At 33.0% G+C, this 26,367-nt stretch overlaps 1 protein-coding gene across 1 annotated transcript in view; it reads left to right on the top strand.

Moving 5' to 3' along the window:
* The first annotated feature begins 8,242 nt into the window (after positions 1–8,242).
* LOC145590848 (homeotic protein knotted-1-like) overlaps positions 8,243–26,367 on the top strand; it is a 31,931-nt gene continuing 13,806 nt past the window's right edge. Inside the window, exons 1-3 of the mRNA XM_081647234.1 lie at positions 8,243–8,740; positions 9,060–9,185; positions 9,394–9,529. Coding sequence (XP_081503360.1) covers positions 8,243–8,740; positions 9,060–9,185; positions 9,394–9,529 — 760 coding nt within the window. The remainder of the gene's footprint in view (positions 8,741–9,059; positions 9,186–9,393; positions 9,530–26,367) is intronic.

The following is a 26,367-nucleotide window of genomic DNA, read 5'->3' as shown; positions in this document are numbered from 1 at the left end:
ACGAGACAAAAACCCAATCCCTATTAGCAATTCGGTTCAACCCAATCCCGGCCTTTACCAATCTGAAACCTCACTCGAGTCAACTTCTCTTTGAATCCTCGGTCTCAAGAATCGCAGTCGGTAGGAGTCGAACTTGTGACCTCAAAGTCACATGGTGATTCTCTTACCAACTATACCAAATACTATTTGTTTACTTCTATGCATATAATTTATAATAAGTGAACGAAATATTAGAGACGAAATTGAAAAATTTGTCTCTAAATTAGGGACGAAATCAAAAATCCGTCGCTAAATTAGAGACGAATTTGAAATCCATCTCTATTTGATGTCATTATAGCAACAAATAATAAGAAGAGTGTCTTCAAATAATTTTATACATAATAGCAAAAAGTGGCCTACATATAAATTAACAACAAAATGTAACACAACTTGTTTTCAATGTCAACAAATAAAAAAATACGTTATTATCTAGCAACAATAGTTTAGACGACTTGTTTCTAATGTCAACAATTCAAATATTCATTGCCTTTGTTTGTTTCTAAATCAATACGAATAAAATATTTGTTGCCATAGTTTGTTACTATATGGCAACAAGAGAAAAATATAATGACATCTAGTAACAATTAGTAAGAAAATTTGTTTTAAACAGTAACAAATCAAAAACATGTAGCCATTAATTATTAAAAAAACTAAAGCATAAAATATTGCTTTTAACTAGGCAATGAAAAAAATTATATTCATTGCTATTTAGCAACGTTTTAAAAATCTGTTGCCAAACTTAGTTGCTAAAAATCTTTTATTTTTGTAGTGTATGTTCAAATCTATTGAAAATCTATTGATTTGGGTGCAAGGACATGCTTTGTTTTGAGTGCTTTAAATCCGAGCTGCTAAAATTGATTTTTTTTAAAGATTTTGGGGGCTATTTTGGTTTTTAAGAGACAAATTAGAGATCGAAATTGGCAAGACAAAAAATCTCTCGAATTTTGTAGGTGCTTCAAAGTTGCAAAATTAAAAATTGCTCAATTTAGATTTTAGAGGTCATTTCAGACTTTAAAAACCAAATTTAATTAAGGCTGAAGCTGACAAACCAAAAACCAAATTGGTTTTTATGGAAGTAAATGGTTTGGTTTATGTGCATCATTTTCAAATCCAAAATTGTCCGGTTAAGATTTTAGGGATTATTTTGGTCCCAAAGAAATAGATTTTAGGCTAGCAATTGGCAATAACGGCCAAAAACACATTGGTTTGTAAGATACAACAATAAATTTGACCCTTAATAACCAAAATGATCCTCAAACCTTAGGCTTGTTTGGCATCGTTTTTTGTTTTCAGTTTTCTGTTTTTACAAAAAAGCCAAAAACAAGAAACAAGAAAAGGTATTTTCACTATTTTATTGTCAGTTTTCAAAATTATCATGAGTTTAATAAATTTGACTAATTTTTTATTTATAATATGACATATATCACATGACTTTGAAAAATAAAAAACTAAAAGATAGAAAATTACAGTGATGTCAAACGAATTCTTAGTTTACTGATTTCTACAATTCAATAAATGAAACACTCAAATTAAGGAAATTCCTTGCACGCAAATTGAGGATTTTTTTTTTTTTTTTCCAATTCTGACATCAAACTTTGCTCTAGACCGCCAATCAAATCTTAATCAATCAAGCAATTTTGCAGCTTGAAAATGAAGCACATAAACGAGGTATCAATTTATTTTTTTAATTTTTAAATTTTTTTTAATACAGATCATTAAATTTTTTAAAAGATAGATTATTTGAACTAATTAATAAAAATTTCCTAAGGTTTCAATTCTTGTCACTAGCGTATGTACTACTATATTTTGCACGAAAACTTGAATAGATGCTATTGTTGAGAGCAAATATCTTATGTCATATTATTATTTTGCGCACACGACAAAAGTTGAGATTATTTAATTTAAAGCAACAATTTTCCTAAATATAAAAAATGTTATTTAATTCCTATTTTGATCGTATATTATAAAATTGATCATGATGTAAAAGTATTTCTATCACGTTAAAGGTAGATATAGAAGTTTTATTCGATTTTTTAAATAAATAAAAATAAAATCAATTTGATTCTAGATTGATATTTAAATGGATATGAACAGAACTGAACCAAAAGACCAAAAATCAAATTTTGCTTAACCTAGAGACCGAATTGGTTCCCATCAATTTGGTCATGTTCTCTCTATTTCATTTTTTTGAGGTGATTTCCATAAAAATGGTTGAAAAAGTTATAAATTTCAAGAATATGTCACTTTTTGCTAATATTCCCTACATACTGTCCACGCCATCAACTATTTTTTATTTTTTATTTTTTTTATTTTTTACTATTTTACAACAAAACCGCTAATTCAATTAGCGATTTTATAAAAAAGAAACCGCTAATTGAATTAGCGGTTTCATTTATTTTGTTTCGTGTACAAGAATTTTAAGTAAGTAAACCGCTAATTCAATTAGCGTTTTACTTTTAATAAAACTGCTAATTCAATTAGCGATTTTACTTTAAAAAAAATATAAATCAATTATTATGGTGACATGAACGGTATGTAGGGAATATTTACAAATACTAACATAATCTTGGAATTTATAACTTTTCTAACAATATTGATGGAAATCACTCATTTTTTCGGCCCGAAACTGTTTTAAAAATATCCTAATTATTATAACAGTAACAACAAAATTTTGTTTTGCTCCTCTCCTATGTAACAACCTTAGATTATTCTACACATATTTTAGTATCGTTTCAATGAATGATCAACCTACACGATTTTAAAACTTTTATCCATGCGCTGATCTATAATACAAGTGTTTTGACACTGGATTCTCCAATCTACTCTTGCCCATCATTCAAATTAAAGGGTGTAACCTATGAGGAGAGAGAGAGAGAGCGATCAATTAGGGTATTTGTGTTATTGAGTATTAAGTAAACTTATTATGATTTGAGAAAGGGGCATTTTTGCCTGTTAGAATTCAGAGAGTGAGAAAACGATCAATTAAGATATTTGTGTTATTGTGTATATACAACAAACACAAGCGAGCGAGGTCGATGAGGAGAAAATAACATTTATTTAGACTTTGTGATTGTGATGCTAAAAAAAAAAAAACAAGTGGCAAAACAATATCTATATTGGTATAACAAGAAAACACAAGTATTAAAGTAAGACAACATTATGTAGAAAATAACATTTATTTAGACTTTGTGATTGTGATGCTAAAAAAAAAAACAAGTGGCAAAACAATATCTATATTGGTATAACAAGAAAACACAAGTATTAAAGTAAGACAACATTATGTAGGAAACTAAAATTTGATTCTCTCACCTCTTAAAAAAGCTTTATTTACCAAAAAAAAAAAAAAAAAAAAAAAAAAAAAAAGAGTTGCGGGAAAAAAAACTTTATCTAAGATCGAGACTTAATTGTTAATATTTTTGTTCAAGCTGATCATTTGCTTTCTTAGTGAATGAGCTATTGACAAGTTTTTACCAAGCTTTTTCACAAGTATTGTATAGACTCTTTCACGTATCTATAAATATATTTCTTGAACCCAATCATGTTTAATGAAATACTTTTATAGGGGAGTACTGTATGTCTGTATGTCAAGGGCAACATGCCAATTTATTTTTATTTTACTAAAATTTATTTTTGGCATCCATTACATACCTAATAGTCTAATAATGGTCAATGGACGATGTTCATGCCGTAATGTTGTACAGTTTAATTTTGATTAATTTTATTGTCCATTGCAAAAATCATTTGAATGATGACTAAATAGTAAATAGTTTATAGTACAAGTGTACAACTATGAGTAGTGTGTACATAGTGAATTTACCGATTCACAATAAATTGTACTCCCTCCGTTTTTTAATACTTGTTCCACTTTTTTTTTTCCCGCCATTTTAAATACTTGCTCCATTTCCTTATTTGGAAAGCTTTTACAATATTTAATTAATTTCCCCACCAAGTGGACCCAACAATATTAATTCCATATTCTCTCTCCTTCAATTCTCTCCACTACTTTTGGTTTTTATAATTTTTTATTCTTCCACCAACCCCACTATCACCATATTTTATTACTTTCTCCAATTTCTCCTAAAACTCCGCGCATGGAGAAATGGAGCAAGTATTTAAAAACGGAGGGAGTATTGAAAATGATTAACTACGCTTCAATATTCTATGTACTGTACATTATAATATGTATCATTTGTTTAGCCAACCTCAACGATTCTACGAACATTTCTATAATCAATTCTACCTACAAAATTAGTGAATAACTAATTTGATAATTTTGAGGTCACGAGTTCGAACTCCATCAACTATATTTATTTGGGAGTAGGGAGATTCCCTTACCCCCTCTAATCTCAAGCGCTGGGGTTTTTCATCTTACTTTAAAAAAAAAAAAACCTATGTAGAAGTACTTTCTAGCAGATTTTGCCATATGATGCTCTTACAATTGGCTATATTAGGGTTCGTTCTCTTTTCTTGATTGTCATTTGCTTTATGAAAATTATAAGATTATTACATGAGTTTAAATCTGAAAATCTTTGATTAATAGTCATCGATCAATACAATGTCTCAGCTAATTCCATGTGAAATTAAATGAGATTAAGTTCTTACTTAGCATGATTGTTAGATATATTTAGAAACAAAATGGCCGGTATGATGGAAAGTAAAAGTATAATTGATGTTAGGTTGTAAAAGTAAATAGGTAATGGTGAAAATAATTACTATGTATATTCATGCTAATCATTTCTATATATATATATATATATATATTTTTTTTTTTTTTTTTTTTTTTTTTTTTTTTGTAAAAAAGTTCAATTATCTTGTAAATATGATATTACTAGCTCGTGCGATGCACGATTTAAATATTATTTTATAATTTTAACAATATTATTTAGCTTATTTGTGTGTAATATGTACGTAGTACAAATAATTTAATCAACATCTAATAAATTGAGAAATTAATAAAGAGTGGAAGCCCCAATTCATATAATCTGTATAAAATATACAGAGTAGGAGAAAAAGATAATGTTTATAAGAAAATGAAATAGTCTGACCTTCCTTTAATTTTTCCAATCGAAATTGCATAATTAGTCAATTTAAATATAAAATCTGTTAGGAAAATGTATAATTAATTTATCATTTTCAAATTTTTATTTATGTTGAAAAAAAAAATAATGATGTCATTATTAGTTTTGGCGAGAAATTTTTTTATAAGATGTTGACATGTGGAAAGTAATGACATCATCGGTAATTATTTTAGTTATATTTATAGATTATAGATAGATAGGTGGTATGTGATGAAACCAAATAACTTCGGAGTACATAATTATTTACTTTCTCCGTTTTTTTATACTTATAATAGTTTGACTTCTACACTATTCATGTGTTTCACTTTGACTAGCTTTTACGATTTATACATAAATAAAAATATAATCATGTGAGATCTTGTTAGATTCGTCTAGATTTGTACACTTTTAGTATCAAAAATTTATAATTTTTACATATTGGTAATCAAAGATATTAACGATTCAAAACATGCATCGGCAACCGTGGAAAAAGAAGTGTTGCAACTATAAAAAAACAAAGGAAGTATTTCGTATCTTGGTTGGTAAATACTTTCTTAATACACATATAACAATAAGTCTTGTGTAAGTCGGGTGTACTTTAATTTTATTATAAAACGGTCAGTTTGAGGATAACTTTAACTATTTTAATAGTAACTTTAACCACTTTAAAGATAATTTTAATTTGTCGCTGGTTTGAATTTTATTTTAATTTTTAATTTCCTGCTCCTCCGTGTTTTAATAAGTGTTACACTTATCAAATCTGGCCGTGTTTTAATAAGTGTTACACTTTCTTTTTTGGCAAAAAACTACGTTAACATATTATATCTCTCTCCTCTCACAGTCTCCACCAAACTCACTACTACTTTTTTATTATAAGTTTTCTCTCACATTCATTACTTTTCAATAAATTATTAACCCCACTATCTTTCTTTTACCATTTTTTAATACTTCAACTACTCCACTTACCTCTTAATTTATTTAAGTCTATTAAATTACCTAAAGCTATGTGCCGGTCAAAGTGTAACACTTAAAAAAACACGGAGGGAGTATTTATTCATGATTACATACTATAAAGGTCAATATGATTAATTTAATGCATTATAAATTTTTTGTAAGATAATATTAAAAAGGAAAAAGATATATATGCAGTCCTTAGAGCTGCATATAAGAAGCTAAAAATGGAAAGAAAAAACAATAAGTAAACATTTATTACATCGATTACTCGTAAATTGTCGATAAATTTCCAACTTAATACTAAAAAAGAAAGTATATTAAATGCTTATATGCAGCCCTAAGGGTTGCATATAACATTACCCTATTAAAAAATAATAACTTTTGTAATATAAAGGATAACATTAAATATTTTTATGATAACTTTAATCTGTCTTATAATAAATTAACGTACACCTATCTTTTTGGAGAATTTGTGTTCATATAAATTAAGGAAATCATTTAATTGAACGAAAGTTCAATTCGTAATGAAGTTGTCATTTGGTTGATATGAAATGTTGTACAGTCTTGTTTCCCCATTTAGTTTTTATTTCGTATTCAAATTGCAAAAATTATTAATTGAGTATAAAAAGATTCAATTTCCACGGGAAATAGTTTAGGCAAGTAATTTCATTGCTCAATTTTTTTGGATGAAGGATTCTTAATATGTATAGAAGATACAACAACAACTTTGTGTTTGTTAAACAACTCAACATACTTCTGATTTATACCAATTTTCACTTCTCATATTTTCAAGTAAAGCAAACCTTAACTTTTATATACACAACAAAAAAAGAAATAAATGAGAGTGTTCATATCTATTTGAGAAATATTAAAATCATTGACAGACTCTTTATGATATTTGATATAGGGTTTGTCATTGGACAGTATCGTACAATTTTATAAAATGCTCCACAAGTGCTTTGATCACTGTACGCTTAAAAAAGAATTATGATCATCAAGAAGTTAGAAAGCACTGCTAAAATGCTAACTCCACAATCTCCGTATAGAAAAATAGTTTAAGCCCTAACTTTAAGAGACAAGGTACTATTTTATTTCATTAATTTACTACCAATAAACTTTAAAACAAACGTAGTAAACGTGACCAAAATATACTATGTTCTAAACTAGCTTTTGGAAAAATGATCAAGGTAAAAGTTCAATGTCGAATATTTTTCCACTTATTTTTTGTTTTTTAATAAGTAGAATATAAAACATTTTACTAAGTGTCTTATTAAATTTGGTTCGAGTTGTATAATTGATTCATATTTAAATGTTTTTATGCATAGTACAAAGAATTAATTTTTGAACTGTGTTAAGTATGACCAGTAATGTTTTACACAAGACTAGACCAATAACAATCTGTATTGAGAATTTTAGAAACCTAGCCTTAGTAATTCAAAATGGTGTAATTATAAAAAACAGATGAAATATTAGATACAACTATATGAATACTTTGTATTGTGGTGTACATTTTTTACATTGAATATATTGACACGAGTATAAAAAGTTGTAATTTACAAGTATATTTTAAAGGTCAAATCAGTTTTGTGAGGGTAATCCCTTCTACCATACAACAGGTACTAACACTGTCTAACACTTCATAATGGTGAATACCCCACAAAAAGATTAACCAAATTCCACAAAATTAATCAATATTTAATGTGTCATTATCTCTTTTAATAACCAATGGGGCCTAATCTACCTGACTAATTATCAACCATACTTCTTTTTTTTGGTTAAAATAACAAAAAGAATCATCTTTTTATCAATTATCAATCTCCCCTTCTGTCCAAACTCCAGAAAACAAAGCCATCACTATTATTTTTTGTGTAAACTAATCAACACAACTTCTTATCATATCTTCTTCCTTCATTATATTATTTCTTCGTTCTATTCTATTATCCGTACACTTCGTTAACATTTCTCTCCTTTCTCTAGTGCAACTCCTTATCTTTGTTTATTTTAACCCTATCTTCGTCTTTCTCTTCCATCTAATTTGTATAGTTCTACGATCCCGATTCCTTGTTCGAAGTTTCGAGTATCCATCGCTTGTTACCTGTTACGAATGGCGGGATCTTCTCAAAGGATCATCCGAAATATTTAGGGTTTTATCAAGAAAAAAATAATTTAAGCCTAATTTTTTATTTTTTAAAATGGAAGATTATAGTCATGAATTGAGTGAGAATAGTGGAGCTCGGAATTTTACATATGTAACATCATCAATTTTGGGACCGAACAACTCTTGTTCGACTTCACCCTCGTCGTCGTACGTTGGGAGAACAACGACATCATTATTTCATCCTCAATCTTGTTTTCTGCAACAACAGCCTCCGGTTGTGAAGACGGAGGCTGGTACAAATAATCATCATCAACAACACCACCATCATCCTCAACAACATTTTTCTAGATTTCATTACCCTTTACTTACGAGTTGTGGCCGAGGTGTAGAAGATTCGACACCGCCTTCGCTTCATCCTCATATGCAGCAGCACCACCACCAAGATCAAGACGATGTAGGTGGTGGTGAGCAAAATAATCATGTGAATACCACAAGTAGTTGTGGTAGTCATGAAGTTGATGCTATTAAAGCTAAGATCATTTCTCATCCTCAATATTCTAGCCTCTTGGAAGCTTACCTTGCTTGCCAAAAGGTATCCTCTCACCCTCTTATATTTTGCTAAATTAATTTTTTTGGCATGAATTTTATGTGAGATCTCATTGGTTTGACAACACATAGAGAACACCATTTTTTTTTCCCTCTTTTTTTTTTTTTTATTTTTTTATTTTAATTTTAGGTAAACCTACCAATGACCCCTATCTGAAGCCTCTTCCGACTAATTCTTGATTTGAGCCAAATTAAGACCAAAATGATTGGACAACTCTCTTATCAGTTGATCCGAATATGTATTGGACAGAGTAAAATAAAAACTCTTTTATGATGGACTTATATAGTGTTTCAATGTATGGTAGGTGGGAGCGCCGCCGGAGGTGGCTGCACGGCTAGCAGCGGCGCAGCAGGAGTTTGAAGCAAGGCAAAGGGCTTCCTTCTCAACTTGTAGGGACCCATCTAAGGATCCAGAATTGGACCAATTTATGGTGAATCACCTTAATCTAATCTCTAATTTATTATTTGTACAAACTTTTATCTTACTCTTCTAAATAAAATATGGGGAATTGATTTTGGCACTCCTATTAATACGGAAACCCATGTTTAAGTTACAACAGTAATTCTTATAAACTTGTAAGATTGTACTGTATTAATTAATGATTTAATTGTTGACAATAATTAATTATTTTTGGGCAGGAAGCATATTATGATATGCTAGTAAAGTATAGGGAGGAATTAACAAGGCCAGTCCAAGAAGCTATGGATTTTATGAGGAGGATCGAAGCTCAGCTCAATGTCCTTGGCAATGGTCGTGTCAGTGTCTTTTCTACAGGTACAGTTTGAACAGTTATGCAGCCTACTTTCATTGATTAATGCATTATTAATAATTAGACCTGTTAAACGAGTCGGTTTAGTCTGGTTCAAGTTTGAGAATGTCGGGTTTGGATCCTACTTAAATGAAATAAAGGTAAAACAACAAAATTCATCAGATAATACAAAAATTAGTTTCCAGTTAAACCTGGCTACCATCTAGATTGTGAGTGTACGGCTTTCTCACCTCACATTCTATGGCTGCAACTTTCTCGTCGTGATGATATATACATACGATGTATAAGCATTACATATTTTCTAAAATAATACACAGTATTTCTTGCTCAAATTTGAAAATTTATGACAAAATTAAGAGTTCATCAATGTTATTAATGCGTAATGCTTTAATACTTCATATTTCTTTCTTTAATCTTTTTAAATGCGGCCTATATAATTATTGGGTAAGGGTAACCCTAACCTATAATCACTCAATTCACGAGTTGAAAAGGGGAAGCATCCATTCTAAGTTGTAACGGTTTGTGAATAATTAAATTTTTTTTGCTTGTTTTTTCTTCTTCTTGCCTTTCTGTGTTCTTCTTCTTTTTGTTTTGGCATGGACTATTCTAGATATTTTAGTTTCCGTGGTAAGTGTCGAGCTGAAATAAGTAACCAAGTCATTATGAATGTCATTTAGCTTAGTTGATACGAGTAAGATTCTATCTGAAGATGATAAGTAATCTCGTATGATAATATCAAAATTTTGCCTAAGTTATTGCATTTTGTGGCTTTATTATACAAATCATAAACATGTTTTATATTAATCTATTAAAAATGTTATACTAGCATATAAAGTGTGTTTAACTTGTGAAAATTTCCTTTTGTTTTCTTTGTTTTTTTTCACTTTACAAGATGACCCCTTAGGCCTTTAGTGATAGGTTGCTTAAACCACGAAAAGAGATCAAGCGCCTTGTATAATCTTCACATATTTATGATATGCTATGTTCGACGTTTACTTTTTTAAAAAATTTGGTAACACATAGTCATATCAGAGTGAATTAAATAAGTTTAAAATTGTTTTGAGAAAATAAGTTAAGATCAATTTCGATCCACAATTATATTAAGCAATAAATTCAAATAAGTTTCAAACTACATATAAGTTAAAAAAAAAATTCAATTAAGTTTGAATAACACTCTCTACATTAAGTAGATATGTGAAGGATTGGTCCATATGGATATATCTAAAGATATGATCTATATGAGTTTCTCATAATAATAGGTTGTGTTCTTGTTCAATTTGGTTTGAATTACGAAAACTTATTTGAAATTCTCTAATATTATCTGAACTTGTATAAACAAAACAATAAGAGTACATGGTATTATTAGATATATTATAATGCTTTGCAACTTTCCTATCTAATACGAAGTATTATCTAATATTGGGCATACAATTCTTATGATTGATTATTGCTCCTGCATTCTAAAATGTTCCTAAAAAAAGTCCACAATAGTTTGGTAATTGGAAAATTTTCGACTTAATGAAATACTTGTAGCTTTTAGACATTTTGAGGCCAAAATTCTACAAAAAGGTCAGAGAAATGAACACGTACATTTGGTGCCACAAATTTTCTTCTCTATCTCTCCTTTATTTTCAATTAGATGTTTATGGTTTTTTTACTTGAGAAAATTATTCTCACTCCAATTGTATTGGCTAAACATTTGATAATTTAATTCAGATAGGTATCCATTTTGCTTTAGTTTCATACATCTCATGCGAACTCCAAAAAAATTGTTTTCTACTTTATTTCCTTTTTTAAATTACCAACAACATTTTCCTCTTTGTATTTTATCTTTGCCAATAATGTCCTCCACATAAACTGTTTTAGAGATACGGAGTAAAAGTTAACCTATTTGATCAATAAAAGTACTCCTGTTTATAAGATACTCTTTAACTGTTTTCTTTTGTTTATGCATTTAATTCACTTGATACTCATTTGTAATCTATTGTTCCTCAACTCCTATTTTGATTGTGTATATTTGTCATTATCCATTTTTTTTTTTACTATTTATTATGTATCTATATGTATGATTAAATTATATATATATTTTCTATAATGTTTGTTTTGTTTAATGTACGGAGTAGATGTTTTTTCATAGTTTTATTTCCTCTTTCTAAATAAGCATTACATATGCATAACAGACATGTTAAGATACTAACTACTTTAAACATAATTATTATTTAAGTACGTATTAATTAATAACATTATAGATATTTAAATTGGTATTTAGAAAATTCACATCGACATGATAAATCACTCAATTGACTATACAAGTATATATAATGATAAATCACTCAATTTACTATACAAGTATATATATATATATATATATATATATATATATATATATATATATATATATATATATATATATATATTCTTTTTTATTTTTTTAAAAGTAGCTATATATCGTATGTATTGATGGTCAACAATCGTAAATTTTGATCTTGAACATGATTTATGGTTTCATTTTTAGTACGGGGTAATTTATTTATATATTCTTATTTTAAAACCGAAACATAGCTCTTTCTTTAACACAAGTATAGATATTATGTGGTAATTAGAGTCAAACTGATTATTTTATTTTGTGATAAAAATTTTCTATCGCCTTTTCGAGTATATTTGTAGATTATTAATCTAATTTGATTTGTAAGCTATGAAGTACGGAGTATTATCTTTTGTATAGGGAAAGAGAATTTTTTGTTGGTTATATGTGGACGTAGCTGACTCAACGTTGATAATTCTGCCAAATATAAACTGGTATTTATGTGTTTTTTGCAATCTATCAGACTCCAAATTTCCCTAAGCCCCTAACTTGACATATTATTCTAAAGTCAATCAGTAAGTAAAATTATTACTATGAGGTAAAATGAAAATTAGAAACCAACACTTCTTTTAATTCTGTAGTTTTATCTGTACTCCGTAATTTTTTACTTTTTCTTTGATACTGAATAAATAATTTGGCCCCAAAAAAAATGTTTTTGCAGTTTATAAGACTATCTAATACGAGTATTCAATACGCGGGGATAAGCTTCTGCGTTTTATTGTATGGGCGTCAAAACTTAGTTATTGAAGTACTATCATGATGAAATTTTTTCCATGGAGGCGGATGCACAATGCTCCGTGTATCCATTTTCTTTTTAAAAGGTAGAATGAATATTTAGTTGTTCAATAAAAAACATACAGTTATTTTATAAAGAAAATCTAGATATTTTATAAAAAACCTCACATAGTTGTATTGTAATAACCATATAGTTGTTTTGTAAAGAACATATAGCTATTTTGTAAAAAAAAATCAAACTTTATGTTCTTTATACATATCTAAAGAACATCCGTAATATTAATAATAAACATGATAATTAGAGGTGGTCAACCTCAGCCCGGTCCGAAAATAAGGCAGGTTTGGGCAAGCTTAAAAATGCATTTTTAGTTGAAAATCCAAACCCGATCAAAAAAATGTTTTTGCAGTTTATAAGACTATCTAATACGAGTATTCAATACGCGGGGATAAGCTTCTGCGTTTTATTGTATGGGTGTCAAAACTTAGTTATTGAAGTACTATCATGATGAAATTTTTTCCATGGAGGCGGATGCACAATGCTCCGTGTATCCATTTTCTTTTTAAAAGGTAGAATGAATATTTAGTTGTTCAATAAAAAACATACAGTTATTTTATAAAGAAAATCTAGATATTTTATAAAAAACCTCACATAGTTGTATTGTAATAACCATATAGTTGTTTTGTAAAGAACATATAGCTATTTTGTAAAAAAAAAATCAAACTTTATGTTCTTTATACATATCTAAAGAACATCCGTAATATTAATAATAAACATGATAATTAGAGGTGGTCAACCTCAGCCCGGTCCGAAAATAAGGCAGGTTTGGGCAAGCTTAAAAATGCATTTTTAGTTGAAAATCCAAACCCGATCCGAAAAAGCCCGCCATATTTTCCAGGTTTGGGCACGAGATATTATGTTAAGGCTCGGCCCGACCCGAATTTTTGATCACCTATAATGATAATTTAATGTAATGAAAATTATTTTTATTCAACCACCATAATCTAAAGACAAAATTCAAAGAACATTTTAATATAAACAATTAACATTATGTTACGAATAAAAGTATATTATACTGATAATTAAAGAACATGAAGATAAAGAATATTATTTAACATTCTATGACGTGTTCTTTTCACTTTAACCGAATGGTCTATACATTTCTATACAATGTTTTTTACAATTCTATAACATGTTCTTTTTGCCATCATGATAACCATCTTTTTCTCATATTTTTTTCGAGTAATTTAATAAAGATGAATAAATAACAGGAAGTATATAATTTAAAGCAGTAATAATTAAGAAGAAATTCACACGTTTTCATTTTCTGTCTGTACTCTGTAATAATTTAAATTTCATTGTTTGAAAAAATAATTCCATTAGGGTAATAGTCCAATCCGACAGAAGACTTGTACTCTCTCTGCCTCAAAATACAAGACACAATCAACATTGCACATATTTTCTTACACTAGTTTGATTTTATTTTTATATAATTAAATATTAACGAAATTTATTTTATAAATTATATTATAAAACTTTAACTACATTTCTAACAACATGTTTTATGATTAAATATGTTTTTACTATGTTAAAAAAAATTATGATCCAAGCTAATGCATGAATAGTGAAAAAAGTCCAATATTTCATATATTAGGGAACGGATAAAGTATTTTTTACGGAATAACCAAATTTCATTTAAGGTCTTTTTGCTACTTTTTTTTTCTATACAATTTTACTATGTATAACAAGTCACAAATTATTTATCATTAAAGACGTGTGTAGCATAGGAAGTACTTTTAAAACAAAGGAGCACTCAGTAAAGAAATAAAAATAATCCTAAATAGGCATGGAAATTGTCGGCATAATAGAAAAATAATTAAAGAATCTTGGGGAAATAAAATAAAAATGACGAGAATAGTAATTAGAAAAAAAATTAAAGAAATGAACTTAGGATGCTTATGCTATAATGGTCGAAACAATGAGTGGGATAGAGTTCCTGTAGGTATAGCCTGTACGCTTTGTCAGAACATCTTTTCATATTAATGGCACTACTACTCTTCTACCACTTTAACTTCCTGTCAATCCATATTTCATCTTTCTTTCTTTTTTTTTTTCATTAATTTAGACTACTCCCTCTCTAATTTTTATTGTGCATGTGTGGTGTGTCTATATATATGAGCCTTGTTTGTACTACTACTTCTCTGTGGTAAAAATTGTCTGTTTCCTAGTGGAGAAATTTGAGACCACTGTCACTTCAACACTTTTTTTAGACAATTGTATCACAGTTAGTACTATCTCTTATTTATTTATTTGTTCATTTTTATGATTTAATATGGAGTATTTCTTGAAATCCGCACTAAAATGATTTATTATTAGTAAATAAAAACGAAGGAAGTAATAGTAGAGACAAGATGGACAGGAGAAGGAGCTCGAGGCTTGGTTTTGGGGTATAAGGTATGGTATGTTGGGCAAGAAACGAGCCACAGAACAAGGAATGGTGGAGCTAGGAACGGAGTTGGTGTGGTTCTCGATGAGAGGTTGGCAAAAGAGGTGATCGAGGTCTATCGGAAGAACGATAGGTTGATAAGGCTGAAGTTGCTATGTGGCAAGGAGATTGTGAATGTTATCAGTGCTTATGCTCCCCAAGTGGGTTTAGATGCAGAAGAGAAACGACAATTTTGGGAGGACCTAGACGAGGTGGTGCAGGGTGTCCACCACTCAGAGAAGTTATATATTGGAGGGGATCTAAATGGGCACGTTGGGGCGAGCCGAGATGGCTATGAGAGTGTCCATGGAGGCTTTGGGTATGGGCAGAGGGACGCCGGTGGTGAAGCTATTATGGATTTTGCCCAATCATATGATTTAATTTTGGCTAATACTTGGTTTAAGAAGAGGGATTCACACTTGATAACTTTTCGGAATGGAGCAAATGCAACTCAAATAGACTTCCTGCTCACAAGGAGCATAGATAGACAAAGTTGCATAAACTGTAAGGTTATCCCAGGGGAGAGTGTGGTCACCCAACACCGGCTATTGGTAATGACTATTCGTCTGAAAGAGAAGGCGAAGAAAAAAGTTAGACAAGAAGAACCAAGGATAAGATGGTGGACCCTAAGGGATGCAAAAGCTAAGGTTTTTACAGAAAAGGTAATTGAAGAAGCGGATTGGGATGGAGAGGTGGATCCGGACATGACCTGGTTACGAATGAAGAACTGTTTCCTAAGAGTGGCCAAAGAGGTCTTAGGGGAAGTAAGGGGAAGAACTTCGGTACAGAGAGATACTTCGTGGTGGAATGAAGAGGTGAAAGCAGTAATTAAGCAAAAAAGGGAATGCTATCAAGCCCTAGGAAAATGTAGGAGTGATGAAACCTTTGCAGCGTATAAGGAGGCTAAGAGTAAGGCAAAGGCAGCTGTTCGCCAAGCAAAAGAAAAGGCATATCAGGAGGTTTATGAAAAGCTTGATTCCAAGGAGGGAGAAAGGATCATTTATAAGATGGCAAAGAGAAGACAAGAGGCAAGGAAGGATATTGGCATGGTGAAGTGTGTCAAAGATAAGAACCAAATGGTCCTAGTGCAAGAGGAGGGCATCAAGGACAGGTGGAAGGGGTACTTCGATGAATTATTTAATGGAAGTAATGGAGTTGTGATAGGAGATACCTCTATGAGTGATGAAGAAATCAACATGGAGTATGTGCGAAGGATTAGGAGAGTAGAGGTGGAGATTGCACTGAGGAAGATGAAACCTAAGAAGGCGGTTGGCCCTGATGGGGTACCGATAGAGGTGTGGAGGTGTTTGGGTAAGATTGGTATTGATTGGTTAACAAACCTTTTCAACAAGATATGGACGGCTACAAGGATCCCACAAGATTGGAGGAAGAGCACCTTGGTCCCGGTTTATAAAAACAAAGGAGACGCTCAAGATTGTTCTAACTATCGAGGAATTAAGCTTATGAGCCATACTATGAAGTTGTGGGAAAGGGTGATTGAACAAAGGTTGAGGGCATGCACAAGCATTTCAGATAACCAATTTGGTTTTATGCCTGGGAGATCTACTATGGAGGCAATCCATTTGATAAGACAAATGATGGAGTTTTATAGGGTAAAGAAGAAAGATCTTCATATGGTCTTTATTGATTTAGAGAAGGCATATGACAAGGTGCCAAGAGAGATACTTTGGTGGGCAATGTTGAAGAAAGGTATCCCACGAAGGTATGTAGACCTAGTTAAGGATATGTATCGGGATGTGTCAACAAATGTGAGGACATGCGGAGGGTTGACAAAAGATTTCCCTATTACAATCGGATTGCATCAAGGGTCTGCATTAAGCCCTTTTCTTTTTGCAACGGTTCTAGACGAATTAACTAGACCAATTCAAGATGAGGTTCCATGGTGTATGCTGTTCGCAGATGATATCGTTTTGGTGGATGAGACTAAGGATGGGGTTAATGTCAAGTTGGAGCAATGGAGGCAAAGGTTGGAATCTAGAGGGTTTAAGCTAAGTCGGAGTAAGACTGAATATTTGGTATGTCGTTTTGGCACTCAGAGGGGGACAAGCAATGAAGTGGTGAGTTTGGATGGAAAGGATTTGACCATGAGTGAATGTTTTAAGTACCTAGGGTCGATCATCCAGAAGAATGGTGACATTGATCAAGACGTGACCCACAGGATTAAGTCAGGGTGGCTTAAATGGAGAGCGGCCACGGGAGTGCTATGCGACCGCAGCATTCCCTTAAAGTTGAAGGGAAAATTCTACAGGACTGCCATAAGACCAGTGTTGCTCTATGGTACAGAATGTTGGGCTTCTAAGAAAGAGCATATTAAAAAGATGGAGGTTACGGAAATGCGCATGTTAAGGTGGATGTGTGGAAACACTTTAAGAGATAGAATCAGAAATGAGGTTATTCGCAAGAAAGTAGGTGTGACGGGCATTGTAGATAAATTAAGGGAAAATCGTCTGCGTTGGTTTGGACATGTAAGACGGAGACCCGAGGGTGCACCGGTGCGAAGAGTGGAAGAGTGGGACCATGGAGGGATTAAACGAGGAAGAGGGAGACCAAAGATGACTTGGTTGGAAGGAGTGAGGAAGGATATGAAGTGCATGGATTTACGTGAGGATGAAGTTTTGGATCGTAAGGGATGGAGGAGAAAGATTTATGTTGATGACTACACGGAATAATCAAATTTGGTTCATGTTAGCCGACCCCACTTTTGGGATTAAGGCTTTGATTGATTGATTGATTGATTGATTGAAGTAATAGTTTAAAAGAAAAAAAATAAAAATACTGAGTATAATACTTACTACCTCCGTTTCATATTATTTGCAACGATTAGACATTTTTCCTCTCTACTTTATGTCAAATCGTTGCAAATAATATGTAACGGAGGCAGTAAAAAATTTGAGAGAGTGTTATATACACCGGGTGTACGGTGCACTCAAAGATATTTGTTTATTCATTAGACGATAAAATGAACAATAATCATCGAAATGAGCAAACAATAGCCTTAAGTGCACCGTGCACCTGGGTGTATATATAATTTCTAAAAAAATTGACCGCATTTAGAAATTTTAACACTTAAAAAGAAAGATGGAGGGATTATATGATTAGCGTAAAAGTCAAAATGATACATTTAGTAAAACAATAAATTAACTTTTAATCATTTTAAATATTTGCTAAAATATATTTACGATCTCTATTTCACTAATATTGCAGCATGTTGACCTATGCACTTGTCAACAAAGTAATTTTTAATTAGTTATGGGCCCGAGCAGGTCATTATAAATTTGTTAGTTTGACAGAAATTATTAAAATTATACTTTAGTCATGTTTGTCAATGGGAGCTTAAGTAAACTATTTGTATGAGCTGGTTTGGTTATAAGAATAATTTTTACAATATTATATAATGGATAAATAAAAGATCAAATCCTTATAATTTTGATGTCAATGTCTACTAATAAATATTACACTATAACTACAATTTTATGAATTAATGCACAAGAAAAAAAGAGTAATGATTAATTTCTTACAAATTATATTATTATGCAATTACTAAGGAGTTACATTCCAAGATAAATTTAAATAAGATGGTTATATATATGAAGAGTTTTTCAATCAAACAAAACAATTACTACATAGAGTTTAAACCAATGAAGAGTTTTTTTTTAAAGAGACTAAACATAGTTAAAATGTAATGATGGAAGAGTGATGACACGTAGGATGACACATAACGCTCATATAACACCAAAACATTTTTTTTTCTAGACATCACAATAAACAGTACAGACTACGTTACAAAGCTTGACAAACTAGTTCTACAGCTTTTAGCTATGTCATTTGCTATTTTAACATGATCCCTATCTGAAATTTAAAGCCCCATTGCTGAATGCCTTCAAAAGTCCAATGAGTGCTAATGGGTGTCGGCACCCCTCCACAAAGAGTCGTCACCGGCTCACAAGAATTTGTAAAAACAACAATGTTAGCGTAGTCTTTAGTGTTGGCCCATCTAAGAGCATATAAGAGAGCAAGGGTTTCCGCATGTAGGGCCGAAGCCGCCCTGCAAAAAGAGCCGCCACCATCCGGGAACACCACCCAATCCATAGAGATAGCCCACCCTATACCCGCATTTCGTGAGTGCTTTTGCCTAGTAGAGTCATTCCCATCCCCTCGTCCAGCGGCCTAGTAGAGTGAATAAACCCTAGAGGAGGGCCTAGAACACCAAAACATATCAAGGGAAGAATGACATGTGAAGATATCATGTTATCTCTTTGAGTTTTAATATATTTGTTATAGATATGTTTAACTCTTATTATATACTTCCTCCGTTCTAGTAATATTGCAACAACTAGAATTTTACACAATTTATTACGCTTGTTTGACTACATATCTATAATCAATAATAATATTATTAAAACTCAAAGGGACAACATGTTACGATATATGTCCCTCTTATGTCATCATGAGAATTTGACATAGTGTCACATGGATAATAACATGTCAAATGCAAATAATTATTTGGACCACATTAAAACCATACACCCTTTAAAATTTCCATCTTTTATTACCATTATTGTCGTATTTAGTGAAAAATTATTTCACATTGATTCACCATGAATAAAATTTCCATTTTATTTGTTGTATTTATTGTTTTTATTTCACAACAGTGTCATTTTATTACTAAAAAAAACATTCATTCAAAAAATTATACAAACTGAAGGTCATTTTTTAGAATTTGTAGTCAAAAGAAATTCGGGGCGACGCGCGAGCGACAAACTAGTCAATATTTATATGTTCAGTAAAATATATTCATGTGGGGTCTTGTTAGATACGTTTCGTATAATATTTTCACAATATTAACTTTTTGGAAAATGAAAGTAAAGCTTACCTTAATTTGCTTCAATATACATGCATTAATTCTACATTTAGCAACCATCTACAATTTTAAGTTCTCTATCTACTCTACCATGATCCCCACTCATTACATTTTATTGGTTTCGTTCTCCCTCTTTTATTGGTTTCTCATAAACCTCCCTTTAAAAAAAATTAATAATAATGTTTTTCTTAAACCACTTTCACAATATAGATTATTATACAAAAGTTGCACTAAAATGAATAAAACACTCTTACTGTTATATTGTCTTTTGCAATTTTAATTAAATTAAATTACCACTTGTTACTAATTACTTTACCCCTTACACCACACTTTTTCTTCCCTTTTTTTCATTACAATTTTCTTACATTCGCTTTTTTTTTTCCTCCTTCCTTTTGTACTATTTTCATTTTTTTCCTTACACAATCTAACTCTTATTTCCATTTTTTAATACTTCACTTTTTCTAAACGTGAATTGAGTGGTATTAGTTACTTATTATTAATTATTATTATCCATTTTAAATTATTGATTATTAATCTGATAGAGTAATTAGTTATATAATTTATGATTTGATCATAATTTCTAATTTATGATCTATTGCCTCTATACATCATAATTAGTACTCTCTTCACTTCTTTTGTTTATCCCATATAACAGATCTTGATTGATGCATCTTGTATGTTTTCAGGATATCAACTTCTTCTTGTTCTTTTTTATTTTTTTTTGTTTTTATTTTTTAATTTTTTTTAATAAAGTGTAACTAAAGGCATTTTAAAAATAATTTTATGCATTACAAAATTGTGCAAAAAGCAAATGTGACAAATAAAATGGAACAAAGGAAAGAGTCAATGATTAATCATATAAGTATCAATATTAAGTAGATAATAATTATCAATTGTACATTAATAGTTATGAGTTAATGTTAAGTAATATATAAATAATTATATGAAATCATTACGGAGTACTAAATTAATTAAATATTAATACTGTCATTTTATCCGAGTCTTACTTTTCTAGTAACGGAAATTAAGGTAACTTAAAAGGGGGCCATATTATTAAATATAATTAGATCACAAAAAGTGGGGTTGAAGATGATAAATACTCCGTAGTATGAGTAAAAGATTGACATAGATGAAATAAAGTAAAAGTAAATAAAAATTAGAAAAACGAATATAAAAATGAAAAGTGAGTAGAAATTAACAAAAAAGATGAGTAAAATAAGCGATTGTATGTCCATAGAGATTATGTTGCATAGTTATAGCCGAAGACTACCTGTTGATTTTACCGATCGAACATTAAAATATTACATATCAAAATGATAACATGGTGTTTAGAAGCATACCTTGTATCATGCTCCTAAATAAAAGAACATACATGTAATATCCGTGTATCATGCTCCTAAATAAAAGAACATACATGTAATATTAATGTACTTTGACAACTTTGTTAAATAATACTTCATATACGTGATATCCCATATACTTCATAATTTGTGATTTTTAAATTAGGACAAATATAGTAAAATGAGACGTTATAAATAAAAATGTTACTAATTCTTACAAATTGACAATTAAAGGTATCATTCGATTTCCAAATAATATAATTAATATTGCATTAAAACAATAACATGGATGTCATGTACTATAAACTAAGAACTTATATCCTTTTTATTTTTCCCTCCGTACATGGACAATACAAAATCTTCCATCAATCGTCTCTTTCTCACACACACTCACTCATTGTGGTAATCTTTTTATCTCCCTTTCCCTCTTTTATGCATCATCCCCAGCTTCTTGGTACATTTCGTAACCTTTAACCTTCTAACTAAAAACTTAACCTTGCTTCATTTAATTATTGCATTACAATGTAATAGGGTGAATTGGACATGCTTCAAGTGAAATTAAGCAAAATTGGTGGAGAATATGTAGTAAATTGTAATCCTGTACTCCTAAATTGTAATCCTATGTACCCTAAAAAAAAAATCCATAAATTAATTACCGTCACATGATTTAAAACCCTAATTCTAAAACTTATGGTTCATTTGGTATTGTTGTGGTTTTCGTTTTCTATTTTTTTGAAATCACATGATATATGTCATATAATGAATTAAAAACTAGTTTAGCTTATAAAAATTATGATATTTTGGATAACTAACAACAGTGAAAATACCTTTTTCTTGTTTCTTGTTTTTGGTTTTTTGTTTTTTAAAAAATCAGGAAAATAAAAATTAAAAATGATGCCAAACAAGCCCTAAATATTCTGGTTTTGAATATTATGTACAAATTCAACTTATATAAACCTAACATTACATTAGATAAATTAATTTAAAATTCAAGAATTATACAAAGCTCTTGTTATGATCACCAAATTTTTTCTAATAGCCTGCTTAGATGAAGAATTCTTATGATCACTGATTACCTTCTCATTAGCGTTGCGGAAAAATATATAAGTTATAATATTCCTAACCCTAGAATCCACAATATACTAGGAAGATATGAATTGACTACAATATACAAGATAAAATATCCTGTAAGATAATCCCTAAATATGAGATATGATATTATATTAGTACTCTCTTCAAGTTGGAGCATGTAGTGAAAAAATGCCCAACTTAGAAACTTGGAAAGCAAATAGTCGAACTGTGACTTGTCGAGAGCCTTTGTAAAAATATCTACAAGCTAAGACGAAGTCGAAACATGAGAAGGAGAAATTAAGCCTTCATTAATTGTATCACGAACAAAGTGAAAGTCAACCTCAACGTACTTTGTTCGTTCATGAAAAACTTGATTCCTTGCAATGGGTAGTGCAGACTCACTATCACAAAATAACTTGATTGCTTTCGGATGTTGCACACTCAAACTTAACAATAAAGCCTTAAGCCAATTTAATTCATAATTTACCGCAGCCATAGACCGGTATTCGACCTTTGCCGAAGAAGCTAAGACCTTGACACTATGTTGCTTCTTCGTTTTCCACGAGATTGGCGACTTACCAAAAAAATACAAGCCAATCGGACAAAGATCTACGAGTGAGAGGACAAGTCGCCTAATATGAGTCACACCAACTCTACAAAGTCAGGTCTTGCACTCAACAAAATTCCCTGACTCGGAGTACCTTTCAAATAACGAACCACTCGCAAAGCCATATCCCAATTCTCTAATGTTGATTGAATGGTAGCAATTTTATGTTTTGGTACATAAGCAAGGGTAAATGTAATTTTTAAAGAAAAATGAAAATTTTGAATTTGGGCCTAGAGATGAAAAAGTGGATGTAAATTAAGTGACAGTTGTTTAGGGTAATTTTACCCCGCCATGTGGACCAACCAGAGGGCGACACGTGTCAGCCCCAGGGTGGTCCAAAGTGGACCTATCCCTGCTTGACACGTGTCATCCCAGATATTTGGAGGATGACGGCCTTCAGGCCCAAATCCCGAGAAAGCCGTAAAACGGCGCAGCCCACCACTAATTAGGGTTCTGTGACCTAATCAGGGGCACAATTCCCAAGGACCCTATAAATAGGGAGATTCTCCTCTTTTGGAGGGCACGTTCTATCATTTATTACAAACTGTCCATTTGATAGAGACAATTGAGCTTGGAACCCGAGCAGATCCCCACCTAAATTCCGCACCTTTTTCTCTCCTTTAAAGTTACTAACTTGATCGTCGGAGGCGGAGCACCTACCAACTGGTGTCTCCGTTTGTCTTGCAGGTACAGGCCGCACCGGACCAGTCTTCGAGCTGTAACTCTCCCGAGGGACAAAAACACCCAAAACATTTGGCGCCGTCTGTGGGGAGAGTACCTCAAAGATGGTTGGAGAGTCTGTACCCATTCCTGATCTTACAAACTTACAACCGGTTATACAACCGGAGAACCAAGAAAACCCTCAACCGGCATCTCAGTCGGGAGGTTCTGGAATCCCTCAGTCGTTCCCTCGGCCTCCGCCTGAGGTCGTCACTGAGGATGAAGCTGATGATGAAGATGATGATGACGTGGAGACCTACATCACAAAGGATGGGTCCTTCATGTCTAAGTACAAGCGTTCCAAAGATAAATTGGAGCGCAATCTTGACCAGGCGGGCCCAAGCAGGCGCCCCTCTAAGAGGCCAGAAGGGAAAACCCAGAAGGCCAGAGGTCAAGTCCCAGTCACCCGGGATGAGCTCATGAAATTCATGAACTCTTTCAAGGGTGAAATCAAGGCCATGATCAACAAAAACAAGGCAGGCTCTAGCAAGAGTCCGCCGGCTAAGAAGTCTCCCACTCTTGGGAAGAAAAATCCCGTCAAGGACAGGCGTCCAACTCCCCATCCCAAAGACAAAGAAAGGGAGAAGGAGAGGATGGCCTCCAGACTTGACTGGTCGAAAATTCTACTGCCTACTGGTCCTCAGAGGCAGCCTCGACATGAACAGCCGGGGACCAGCAAGAAAACAGCCTCCGACGCTCGACACATTATCGAGCGGAGGAGAAACCAGCAGCTGTCTGAGTCAGCCTCTACTTCGAGCTTTCCAGACAGCTTCAAAGAAACTTCTGTAGGGAACTCACAGTCCTTACTTGAGAGTCGGACAGGCGGCAAAACCATCAATACCGAGCCTCAACTGATGATTGGGTCTGTCCCATATGCGCCTCAGGCGCAGAATGGGCAATATGGCCTACAGTTCATGCAGCCTCCTCCTTTTGGAGGACAGGAGGCATACACCTCCGTCCAGCCTTTGGACTAGCAGCTCCGGCTGCTTAAGCTTGGTGAACAACCCTCTGCGTTTCCCAAGAATATAACCGATGCGGCTCAGCCGTCCAAGGTTAAGAATGTGTTGGTGGGCACCTATGATGATACCACCAACCCAGAAGACCACCTGATGGCATATACCAACCTCATGTGTTTACAGGGTTGGGACGATGCCACCTGGTGTCGATGTTTCCCGACTACACTGAAGGGCATTGCCCAACAGTGGTTTGGCAACTTTCCAGCAGGCTCAATTGATTGCTTCAAGAAGCTAGCCTTCTTGTTTGCCACCAACTTCTCAATGAATATCCCTGCTAAGAAAACGAGCTTTAATTTGAGCACCGTTAAGCAGGGTGAGAAGGAAGGGCTACGCTCATATGTCAGGCGGTTCAACCTGGTCAGAATCCAGATCCAGGGACTGTCTGACGAGGTAGCTTTTACAGACTTTTTCAAGGGACTGAGTGACGAGTCGGCTTTTAAGTTCGACCTTGTCAGAAAGGGGGCATTTACGCTACAGGCGGCCCTGAGGGAGGCGGAGAGCTACATTCAAGCTACCGACCTCTACACGCCTAGTAGTCAGTCAGAAGTCTGACAAACAAAAAGAAAGCCGGTCTTCTCAGCCGGGTAACAAGAAAGAAGAGAGCAAAAAGAGAAAAGAAGTCTGGGCGGTTAGTGATTCTGACCAGCCGTCCCAGAAGAAAAAGAGAGAGTTAAAACCGTACGTCCCCAAGTATGAGTTTAACAAAGACTGCAACTCCATCCTCATGGAGGTAAAGAACCGGCTGTCCATTGAGAAGCTGAATCCAATGAAGAGTTCTGTCCAGTCACGGAACAAAAATAAATTTTGCCAGTTCCATGAGGAGGTTGGCCATGACACCAACGACTGCTTCAGTCTACAGCGGACGTTGGACTGTCTGGCTGACAAAGGGCTTCTAAAGTCCTACATTTCTAAGTCCCTAGCTGGGGCAAAGAAGAAAAACAAGGGTCAGTCCCCCAAGACTACCCATCAGCCTACTAGTAGCTCGGATACCGACAAGGATCCGGTCTACACTATAGCAGGCGGATTTTCATGTGGTGGCCCTACCATCCGGGGCACCAAGAGCCATCTTCGAAACATGGACAAGGATGATGATGATGAGCAGGCGTCTGCCATTTCCACCTTCCCAGACGTCCTCATAACTGAGAAGGACAGGAGCAGCGTCCGCCGTCCGCATGACGACCCGGTCGTCATTGAATGTAAGGTTGCCAACCAGCTGGTTGGACGGATCCTTATTGACACCGGCAGCTCGTCGGACATTATCAGTCTCCGGTGCCTGCAGAAGTTGAAATACAATGTCAGCTGCATGCATCCGGTCACCCACCCCTTGGTTGGTTTTGGGGGTGGGATGGTCTACCCAGCCAGAAAAATTGACTTGCCCATCCGGCTGGGAGAAAAAGGCCAGGGACGACACATTGTCGTCAGATTCTTGGTCGTTGAGGAGTTGAGCGCCTACAATATCATCCTTGGTAGGCCAACCCTCAACGAAGCTAAGGCGGTAATCATCCCATCTCTCATGCTCATCAAGTATGAGCGGGATGATGGCTTTGTTGGTTCCCTGAACGGGGATCAGAAGACGGCTCGGGAGTGCTACCTCTCAGCCGTTAAAGACACTGTGGCCTCAGAC

Source organism: Chenopodium album, chromosome 18 (genome assembly GCF_948465745.1).
Source record: "Chenopodium album chromosome 18, dcCheAlbu1.1, whole genome shotgun sequence".
Lineage (NCBI taxonomy): Eukaryota > Viridiplantae > Streptophyta > Magnoliopsida > Caryophyllales > Amaranthaceae > Chenopodium > Chenopodium album.
Note: the sequence above shows the minus strand (reverse complement) of the source record. Positions and strands in the feature narration are given on the sequence as shown.